General features: G+C 35.2%; 1 protein-coding gene and 1 pseudogene across 4 annotated transcripts; both read left to right on the top strand.

The window, feature by feature from the left end:
- The first annotated feature begins 694 nt into the window (after positions 1 to 694).
- Positions 695 to 4,571, top strand: LOC124845765 (disease resistance protein Roq1-like). 3 transcript variants are annotated; one of them, XM_088111553.1, is made up of 5 exons: positions 695 to 1,217; positions 1,312 to 2,425; positions 2,590 to 2,892; positions 2,980 to 3,717; positions 3,814 to 4,571. In XM_088111553.1, exons 1-5 carry the CDS (start codon positions 748 to 750, stop codon positions 4,366 to 4,368), a joined length of 3,180 nt encoding a protein of 1,059 aa, XP_087967679.1. In that variant the 5' UTR covers positions 695 to 747; the 3' UTR covers positions 4,369 to 4,571. The 3 variants fall into 3 exon arrangements, with proteins under 3 accessions (XP_087967679.1, XP_087967681.1, XP_087967680.1); XM_088111555.1 differs by having other exon boundaries at positions 2,980 to 3,083; positions 3,814 to 4,111; XM_088111554.1 differs by lacking the exon at positions 2,590 to 2,892.
- A 418-nt stretch (positions 4,572 to 4,989) lies between these two features.
- Positions 4,990 to 5,970, top strand: LOC148199780 (toll/interleukin-1 receptor-like protein; annotated as a pseudogene). The gene is made up of 2 exons (XR_015785548.1): positions 4,990 to 5,477; positions 5,578 to 5,970. The product of XR_015785548.1 is annotated as a toll/interleukin-1 receptor-like protein (transcript).
- The last annotated feature ends 4,868 nt before the right edge of the window (positions 5,971 to 10,838 follow it).

Here is a 10,838-nt window from a genome sequence, read left to right as displayed (position 1 = left end):
ATAATAAATTAAGTTTAAAACTGATAGAAAATTAATTATAAATAGTATAACAATAAACATATAATCAGCTTTTAGATGACTAAAGAGAAGAAAGATTGAAATTGAGAAAAACTAAAAAATTTCACAATTAACCGAAACGAATAATGTAAAAATAAATTTTTACATTACAAGAAATGTAGTTGAAAAACTATCAAAGTGCACTAAGTAGTAAAAACAATAGTTTGAGATTATTAGGAATGAATTACTTAGATCAATACCACTTAATCAAACAAACCAATTTAAATTCAACTGTTTGGATTGGATATAGAATTATCAAAGGTGAAAATTAATCAATTACGTCATTTTATAATTTATAATCTTTATAGATGAACGTTAATAAGTCGAGCATTATATTGTGTGGCTAATCAGAAAGACGGACAGATATTTTCCATTACGGTCTGCACACACATTCATTATGGGAAATTTCTAACAACTTGAAACTTGATTAAGACCTGCCTAACTAGGGGTTATGTATGTGTTGACTTTTGAGAGAAAATAGAAGAAAAAAAAAGACCGACACAAAATATTTTCCAAAAGTTTGACTTTTTGAGAGAAGATAGTGGAAAATACAGGACAACAGCTAATTACTGTTTCGCCCTTGATTCTGTATTCCTTTACATTTCACTCTTCTAATTTAATTTTTATACAAAGTTTGATTCCCCTTACAGTCCCAACACGTTAACAATTATCACTCCAGACTTTGTTCCAATGGCGACTCCAAGTTCCCGTAGATTCACGTACGATGTGTTCCTCAGCTTTAGAGGGGAAGACACTCGTTGTGTTTTCACTGGTTATCTCTACAAAGCTCTCTGTGACAGGGGACTTCACACTTTCATGGATGATGACAAACTTCAAAGAGGAGAGGAAATCACACCAGCGCTTCTGAAAGCAATTGAAGAGTCTAGGATTGCCATCGTTGTGCTCTCTCACAACTATGCTTCTTCCTCCTTCTGCTTGGATGAACTTGTAACCATCCTTGACTGCAAGAGTAAAGGGTTGTTGGTTATACCAGTGTTTTATGAGGTGGATCCTTCTTATGTCAGACATCAGAAAGGTAGCTATGCAGAAGCATTGGCTAAGCATGAAAAGAGGTTCAAAGAGCAGAAGGAGAAGTTACAAAAATGGAAGATGGCTCTGCGTCAAGTTGCTGACTTGTCTGGCTATCACTTGGGAGATGGGTATCCACCTTACCAATCTTTTTATTTTATTGAAAATTAGTATACGTATCAAGAGATGTTTACAAGCTTAGTTAAACTTTAATGTTTGGAACAGGTATGAATACCAGTACAAGTTTATTGGGAGCATTGTTGAACGGGTTTCCGAAGTGATTAAACGTACTCCTTTACTTGTTCCGGATTACTTAGTTGGCCTACCGTCACAGGTGCTGAAAGTCAAGAAACTTTTGGATGTTGGATCGGAAGATGTTGTCCACATGATAGGGATCCATGGAATGGGTGGGTTAGGGAAAACAACACTCTCTCTAGTAGTTTATAATTCGATTGTTGCTAATTTTGATGAATCATGTTTTCTTCAAAATGTAAGAAAAAATTCAAACAAAAATAGGTTACATCGCCTCCAAAGCATCTTTCTTTCAAAAATGCTTAGTGAGAAGAATATCATCTTAACAAGTTGGCAAGAAGGAGCATCAATGATACAGCATAGGCTGGGGCGAAAGAAGGTTCTCTTGATTCTAGATGATGTTGACAACAGAGAGCAGTTACAAGCATTTGCTGGAAGACCTGATTGGTTTGGTCCCGGCAGCAGGGTTATCATTACCACTCGGGACGAACAGCTGCTAAAATCTCATGAGATTAAAAGAACTTATGAGATGGAGGCATTGAATTTTAATGATTCTCTTCAATTGCTTATATGGAATGCTTTCAAAAGGGAAAATGTTGATCCAAGTTACCAGGACGTGTTGAAACGTGTAGTAACTTATGCTTCTGGTCTTCCATTGGCTTTAAAAGTAATAGGTTCCAACTTGTATAGCAAAAGTGTAGAAGAATGGGAGTCTGCGATTGAACATTACAAAAGAATTCCAAACGGTGAAATTCTAGAGATACTTAAAGTAAGCTATGTTGCTTTGGGGGAAGAAGAAAAAAGCGTCTTTCTTGACATCGCCTGTTTCTTTAATGAAAGTAGTTTGGAAGAATTTGAAAAGATACTTGATGTTCTTTATGATAAGAACATGAAACATCATATTGGGGTGTTGGTGGATAAATCTCTCATAGGTTTTTGGACGGATGGAGAAGATTATATTGATATGCACGACTTAATTCAGGACATGGGTAGACATATTGAATGGCAAAAGTCACCCAAAGAGCCAGGGAAGCGCACGAGATTATGGTTAACGAAAGATATCCTTCATGTTTTAAAACACGACAAGGTAAGTAAGCTTCATCAATGACTGTTGTACTTTCTTAGCTTGATTTAATATTTTTTGTGTCATCTGTTCACATCATAGTATTTTTTTTTCTCTTTACAATTTTGCAAAGTTCTCTTAAAACGTGAATTTTTTTGGATTCCTGAATGTGACTTTTGCATTAACAGGGTACTAGCAAAACTGAAATCATAATCCTGGATTTGTATTTGGATTGGTCTATATATGAGCGAGAAAAAACGCTAGAATGGAATCCCAACGCCTTCAGAAGAATGAAAAACCTTAAAATGCTTATCATTAGAAATGGTAAATTTTCCAAAGGTCCCAATTATTTTCCGGAAAGTTTGAGAGTACTGGTATGGCATGGATACCCTTCAAATTCTTTACCATCAAATTTTGATCCGAGCAATCTTGTGACATGCATGCTACCTCACAGTCATTTTACGTCATTTGAATTCCTTGACTCATCAAAGGCAAGCTTGAAGACTGTTTTCCTCATCTTGTAAATTATTAAAACAGCATAAATATCTTAACTTTTTTTCTCTTTATTTTCTTTGCAGAAGTTCGAGAATCTATCTGTCTTGAATTTTAACTGCTGCAAATTTTTGACACATATACCCGATATGTCAAATTTCGTAAATTTGGAGGAAGTTTCATTTAACAGGTGTGAGAGTTTAGTTGCAGTTCACGACTCAATTGGTTTTATGAGTAAACTTAAAATATTGCATGCGAAACATTGCATCAAGCTTAAGAATTTTCCACCTCTCAACTTGCCCACTCTTGAAAGCCTAGAACTTTCATTTTGTTCCAGTCTTGAGAAATTTCCAGAAATACTAGGAAAGATGGAAAACATAAAGGAACTTGGATTGGTGGGTCTTCCCATTAAAGAATTGCCACTGTCGTTTCAAAATCTTATTGGACTCGAAGAGTTATTCTTGTCATCATGTGAAATTGTTCACTTGCCTAACTTGTCTACTTTGAGTGTTACTGAAGATAACGTAGGCTCAATGGTTCCTTTAAAGTTAGAGTGGTTTTCAGCACACTCTTGCAACCTGGATGATAACTTCTTTTCGGCAGGTTTCATGCAGTTGGCACAAGTGCGTATTTTAAGTCTACGGAACAATAATTTCAAACACCTTCCTGAATGCATCAAAGAATTTCACAACCTCAACGACCTTGATGTGACTGATTGCAAACATCTTGAGGAAATAAGAGGGTTTCCACCAAAATTAGAATATTTCATTACATCAAACTGTATATCTTTGACTTCCACCAGCTTAGACATATTGCTAAATAAGGTTTTGTCTTGCTTTTGAATTTTTTGATTGATAATACGTAGTGCTCTTAATGTTGGTAAGCTAATGAGTTCTTTATGAATTATGTATGACTAACAGGAACTATACGAATCTAGAAAATCTTGGTTCTGGTTTCCAGGAGCAAGGTTTCCAGAGTGGTTTGATCTCAAGAGCAGTGGACCTTCATGTTCTTTCTGGTTTCGTAATAAGTTTCCTGCCAGAGTTCTTTCTCTTCTTATTATACATATGAATAAAAAGGCTGAGTTAGGTACCTTTTGGCCTACTGTGTACATTAATGGGAAATGTGCAACTGTCGGAAGCATCAGCTCTAATTTGAAGCAGACGGAATTTGAATTCGATCTAACAAACCTCTCTGATCTAAAAATGTATGGTAATTTGCATGAACAACCTTCAGAAAAGGAATGGAATCACGTGAAGGTTACATATTATGTATTCAAGGAAAATGTCAAAGCAACAGGAATCCATGTATTCGAGGAAAACAAGGAAGACATTCTGTTTGATGATCCTTATATCATGGAAGACATCATGGAAGAAGAGAAAACAACAGAAGAAAACAACATCATGAAAGACACCATGGAAGAAGGAAGAAGAGGAAAAAGAAGAAAACAACAGCATGGAAACCATTCGGTTTGAGGATCCATGTACCAACAAGAAATTAGACAAAGATCTCAACCCTTCTCAATCACAAAACCACTTGTTAAAAACCATAGGTTTCTTCACGTCCAAATTTTAATAGGCCTTTTTCTTTTTTCTTTTCGTGCTTATGTTTTTTACTTTATTTACTAGCCTCAGCACCAACTCAACTAGATATGAGTGGGATAATTCCATTTTTATTACATATATCAATATATATATATATATATAATTATAAAATTATATTATAAAGCTATAAAATAATTTTTTTACATTACAAGAAATGTAGTTCCAAAAACTATCAAAGTGCACGCATGAATGTGAGTAGTAAAAACAATAGTTTGAGATCATTAGGAATGAATATGACATAGATCAACCCAACTTAATCAAACAAATCAATTTAAACTCAACTGTTTGGATTGGGTATAGAATTATCAATGGTGAAAATCAAGTGAACCAACCATGTTAATTAATTAAGTCATTTTATAATTTATGATCTTTACAAATGAGCGTTAATAAGTCCATCATTAATTGTGTGGCTATTGTTTACATTGACCAATAAAAAAGACCGAAACAAAGATATTTTCCAAAAGTTTCACGGGCTTTTTAAGGTACAACAGGATCGTACCCACGCTAATTACTGTTTGGCACTTGACTCTGCATTACCTTACATTTCACTCTTCGAATTCCATATACAACTATCACTCCAGACTTTGTTCTAATGGCAACTCCAAGTTCCTGTAGATTCACGTACGATGTGTTCCTCAGCTTTAGAGGGGAAGACACGCGTTATGCTTTCACTCGTTATCTCTACAATGCTCTCTGTGACAGGGGACTTCACACTTTCATGGATGATGATGAACTTCAAAGAGGAGAGGAAATCACACCAGCGCTTCTGAAAGCATCCTTCACTGCCGGAGTAAAGGGCTGTTGGTTATACCAGTGTTTTATAAGGTGGATTCTTCTTATGTCAGACATCAGAAAGGTAGCTATGCAGAAGCATTGGCTAAGCATGAAAAGAGGTTCAAAGAGCAGAAGGAGAAGTTACAAAAATGGAAGATGGCTCTGCGTGAAGTTGCTGACTTGTCTGACTATCACTTCGGAGATGGGTACCCAGCTTACCAATCTTTTTATTTGATTGAAAATTAGTATAAGTATCAAGACATGGTTTTCTAGTTTAGCTTAGTTAAACTTTAATGTTTGGAACAGGGATGAATACCAGTACAAGTTTATTGGGAGCATTGTTGAACGGGTTTCCGCGGTGATTAATCGTGCTCCTTTACATGTTGCGGATTACCCAGTTTGATTATATGTTGCGGTAAATTGAATAATCTGAAGAAGTGGATTTGATCTTGTTTAGACGTTAGATATGTAGTTATGATTGAAAATGGATCATAAAAGTATAATTATAAATATTGGAAGACTGGTCTGGATTGATGATTTCAGTAATTTGGTTGGAAAGGGTTGGGCAAGGTCTTATTGGAGTTTTTATAAACGTGAATTTAAGTCATATGCTCAGACTTTGTAGTAGTGAATGATATGAACTGCTTGGCAACTTTTCAGAAATGATTAATTAAGTACTTAAGTTGTGATGTGTGTAAATGGTTTCTATATAATCTGATGTTATAGAATGTGGGAATGAATTTAAAGTAATTAAACCTAGTTAAATTATAATCTTTTGGAATTCACTTGGCTGTTGAGTAGGTGTTATTAATTGGTAATAATGCAGTTTGGACTTGTTCATAGATTCATGGTTGTTGTTGCATGATGATATTATAGTCAATCATTGATAAGAACTGTGTTGGTATACATTGTTAGTAATGGGCATTGATTGCCAAGTTCAGTTTTGGTTTGAGTCCTTTGTCTAACTAAAAATGCGAAGCTGCTTAATCATGTGCATGAAATATAGAGATCTGGTTTGGGTATAAATATCCGTAAATACAATTAAGAAAATATAGGAGAGGAATTGCATTGTTACAATCTGAACGAAACGTTTAAGTTGTAGCTATGTGTACTCAGAATTAGTATACTAGCTTAAGCTCATTAAGTAACAAGTAGTTGTATATTCTGTGGTGAGAAAGTGTCTAAGTAATTGTATGTTTCATTATGTAAGATGGCTTAAAAGAAAGATTTGTTGAGCAGATGTATGCTTTATTTGGAGTGACTTTTTTGAACATAATATGTTGATAGTTATTTAAAATACTCGTTTCTTTCAAGGTCGTTGTCTGATTAGAATGTTGACCTTGGAACTTAGAGATTTTTACGTGAATGTTATATGCTTAGGAGCTAAGAGTATGGGTGTTTTTTCTTTAAGACAATTCAAGAACAAATTTTTTTGTAGAAGGAGAAAATAGACCCTCATTGTAGACGTCAATGGTTGGGTTGTATGGGAAGCTTGTATGTTTTATAGTAAATTAATAAAAGTACCATGTTATTTAATTGGTCAGAGTTCAGTATGGTGGGTAAAAGTCTTGTGTATATGCTTAAGTGTTTGGTGAAAAATAAAAGGTTTAATAGCTTTTTTTGACCCTAGTTTCGCTGCAATGTGTTAAGTTGGTCTAACCTTTTAAAAAAATGTCAATTTCGTCCATAATTGATAAAGTTTGCCTCAATCAAGTCTCTTCCGTTCAATATGCGGAAACGACGTTAACTTTTCTTTCTCTCATTTCTGCTCCTCTGCATCACTTTTTTGTCAGTGCTATCATCATCTCATTATCCTTCACGTGATCCTTTATATAAAACATGTGAATTAATGTTCATGGTTTCTCCAAATCATAATGAGTTAATGATTGAACAAATTAAAATATTTTGGTTTTCATTCCCAATTTTTGGTATTTGGCTAACTATCTCTCCTTCTCTAATGTATAAATTATTAAAAATTTTAAATATACATAAGAATAAGATTGTCAGAACCCTTAAAAATCCCATGTGACTGGAAGCTAGGTGTTAGTGAAAATCAGAAAGAGGAAGACAGGTGTGAGCAGCTGAGTGGCCGATCGGTTTTGACGGTGATGAAAAACTTAAACTTTCAAATTTCGTGCCACTTTTTTGCATGCACCCTTCATCTTCAAACTTCTGAAACTTTCATTTTCTCATCCTTCTCTCTACAATCTTCATCTTCTCTCTACCAATTCTTACCTTTCTTTTTCTCCGATCATCATTCAGGCAGCACCTGAATATTATTGGCATTAAACCCTTTCTTTTAAGCCGATCAAATTGTCATTCTGAACTGGTAAGTTCATCCATCTCATAACACTGTTGTTTTCTAGTACATGCAAACCAAGTTTCTGGTTGTATGAGTTTATCATCTCATTCTGAACACACTTCTGGTCTTTTGATTTGTTTAGTTTCATAAATCGTGACCTATAGAATTCTAAGATTTCTGGTGGTGAGCTATTCTATTCAAACTGTGAGCGTTCGCCTACATTTAGAGGTAAGGAAAGCTTATATAATTTGATTATGATTCTTGTTCTGAATGATTGTATTGTTTGCTGGATTGTTAGATGGGTATGAAATATTATTGGTACTGCATTTTTGAATGTATGTGTGTATGAGTTATAAATGATGGGAACTAGGTTGATGTAGGGTTTTGGTCTTAAGTCTGCAATTTCCTGCATAATTCTATCTTTATCACCGAAAGTCATTATTGATCGTTCGATTTTTCATTGAGTATTCGATCTTGACTGGGTTCTTCTTCTGGGAAGAATTTCAGTTAATAACCGATCGGTTTTCTCTTAGTATACTTGTAAATAAGTATTATGTCTAAGTATAGTTGTCTTTTTATATTTGGTAATAAGTCTAGTAAGGTATTCAATATTACTTACATATATATTAGTATATTTATCTTCCATTAAAAATCAATTATTTGTATTTGTATTTAATACATATATAATCCTTCATTCTATAAGCTAAGTAGTGCTCGGTCTTAAACCAGGCGCTCGGTTTCAGTGGTGCTCGGTTTTAAACCAAGCGCTCGGTCTCGTCACAGTAATCTATTATTACTATTTTAAAATAAGAGCATTCGACCAAACTCAATAGTGTTCGTTTTCTACAGTGCTTGGTCTCAGACTAGCACTCGGTCTCTTTAGTGTTTTGTCTTAAGACTAAAGCTAAGTATTATTAGTACTCAATATCTTACTAGTTCTCGGTTTCTTCATAGTATTGTTGAGACCTCGGCAAGCGTACCGGATCGTTCAAGTAATAAACCGGTAAGTCCAGAAATCATTTTCCCAAGAGATTTGTTTCGATTCACAGATTGTTAAAGTTTACTAATTTAGCGATTAATAAACGTATTTTTATAACACAATTAAGATTTGCATACAGATGAAATTAAAGTGGTAAAAACAGATGAATTAAAGTTCACTGGGGTTGAAATTCAAGTTCTTCACTCAGGTAATTTTCTACTAACACAATTCCTCAAAATTAAGCATCAACATCCTAGGCGCATGCAGCTCCTGATCTCTCAGATGACAATTCAGAATCATTCAAACTAAATTACTAATCTCTTAGATAATTCAGTTATCAGATTTGCCTTAAACACAATGTCACAGATGACTAAAAATTCCATCCTATGTCTAGGACTTGAAATCCTTTAGTTGTTCTATCCTAGGTCCGCGGTCTCATTCATTTCTCAATGATTTAACCGTTCAAATAGCTCAAATTCTCATCGTAGGCATGAATAATAAAGATAGAACACAAAATTCATACAACATCATGCATTAATAGAGAAATTACAAAGAGTTTCAGAACTTTACTCTCAACCCCAGTGAAATGGACTTTTAGCTACACATATACATCTAAGAAGCGATAAACTATGGATTGTACGGTGGAACGTGGATATACACGAGCTTGGACGTCAGTAGCAGAGTCCCCTCTGGTCTCCTCCCTCCAGAACTGACTCTCTGGATCAGTTTCGCGACATTTTAAAGAGAAGGGTTGTAAGTGATTTTTCGCTGGGCGAGCGGTCTCGTTGGGCGAGCGTCCCCTGCTTGCTGGGCGAGCGTCCGCTGCTCGCTAGACGAGCGTCCTCGCTGGGCAACGAGCGTCCACTCGCTGGGCGACGAGCGTCACGAGCGTCCTCTCGCTGGGCAACGAGCGTCCGTTGGGCGATGAGCGTCGCGAGCGTCCTCTCGCTGGGCAACGAGTGTCCGCTGGGCGACGAGCGTCGCGAGCGTCCACTCGCTAGACGAGCGTTCGCTCGCTGGGCGACGAGCGTCCGTTCGCTGGGCGACGAGCGTCCGTTCAGGCTTGGTTATTTGATCCTTCTTACAGGGAAAGTGACGCACTCCAAGTCCTTGATATTATCCAGTCCTTATTTTACTTCAAAATAACCACACAAAAGCATCAAAACACATTTAAACATTCAAAATTATACTTATATCAACAATTATATACTTTTCATGAGAATTAACACTAAAACTTACTCAAAAGCACAACAATTTAAGCAACAAATACAAGCAAAGTTCACACCTATCAAACTCCCCCAAACTTATATATTTTCATGTCCTCATGAAAATAAACAAAAACAAAAGAAAACAAACCCAACAGAGCAGTTAATATTCCATCACATAATCTCTGTCACAAAAGTAAGGATTGTACCTACAATTCCAAATATTCAGATCAAATGTTATGACTTCTATATTAACAAGTTCTTGAATCCAAAATGATAAGACAACCAGAAAAAGAATAGTACAAATATGCTCAATCAGTGTTTACCTCAACCTGCAAGTGTTTAAACTCTAATTCACGCTCAGAGTGTCATCAACTACTTCATCAACTTTTGCAAGTCATCTCATAAACAATTCACACATTCTGATTTAAATCAAAAGGACTTTCTCAGGTTATAACTTGGCTTGGCTAGAAGAAACATGGTTTTACAAGGAAATAAAACAACACTAAAGAAGAGGAGAACAAGAACATAACAACATTGAAACTTTATTTATCAACTACCTCTTCATTCATCACATAACGCATTGAAATAATTTTTTTTTTAACATTATTCAACATTTTTCATCAGTTTAAGACTCAACTGATTATGATTTCCCCCAAACTTAATTTTTACCTATCTCTTGACAAATATGCTTCTTGTTCTCTTCTTCTAGAGTGTTGGATAAGGTAGATTGTTCTGTAATAAGCTCAGGGTTCACAAAAAATATATATAATTAAGGCTCAAACAGGATAACAAAGGATGAATATTCACATATGGGTAGTCATTTGGCCAAGTAGCTAATTTCATCAAACAAAACTGCCTTTCTCATTTCTAAACCAGAATGTATCTGTATTAATAAGAATTATGCAAAAACCAAATTCATAGCAATAACAACTTCTCACTTGCTCTCAAAGCTTTCTCAGTACACTCAGATATTCAACTTCTGGGTCATAATCAATCAGATTCAAGAACAAATCATATATAATCATAACACAAGTTCTAAAACTCAGATTTTGCAATAACAATCTCACAATCATGCCAG

This window comes from Vigna umbellata, chromosome 4, assembly GCF_029865625.1.
Source record: "Vigna umbellata cultivar VRB3 chromosome 4, Vumbellata_1.0, whole genome shotgun sequence".
Lineage (NCBI taxonomy): Eukaryota > Viridiplantae > Streptophyta > Magnoliopsida > Fabales > Fabaceae > Vigna > Vigna umbellata.
This window is presented reverse-complemented; position numbering and strand designations above follow the sequence as displayed.

Excerpts from the sequence above, each read along its gene's own strand:
- LOC124845765 (XM_088111553.1), top strand. The coding sequence starts at position 748 with ATGGCGACTCCAAGTTCCCGTAGATTCACGTACGATGTGTTCCTCAGC. Across the intron at positions 2,426-2,589 it reads ATGTTTTAAAACACGACAAG|GGTACTAGCAAAACTGAAAT; the intron begins GTAAGTAAGCTT and ends TTGCATTAACAG. Across the intron at positions 3,718-3,813 it reads TAGACATATTGCTAAATAAG|GAACTATACGAATCTAGAAA; the intron begins GTTTTGTCTTGC and ends TATGACTAACAG.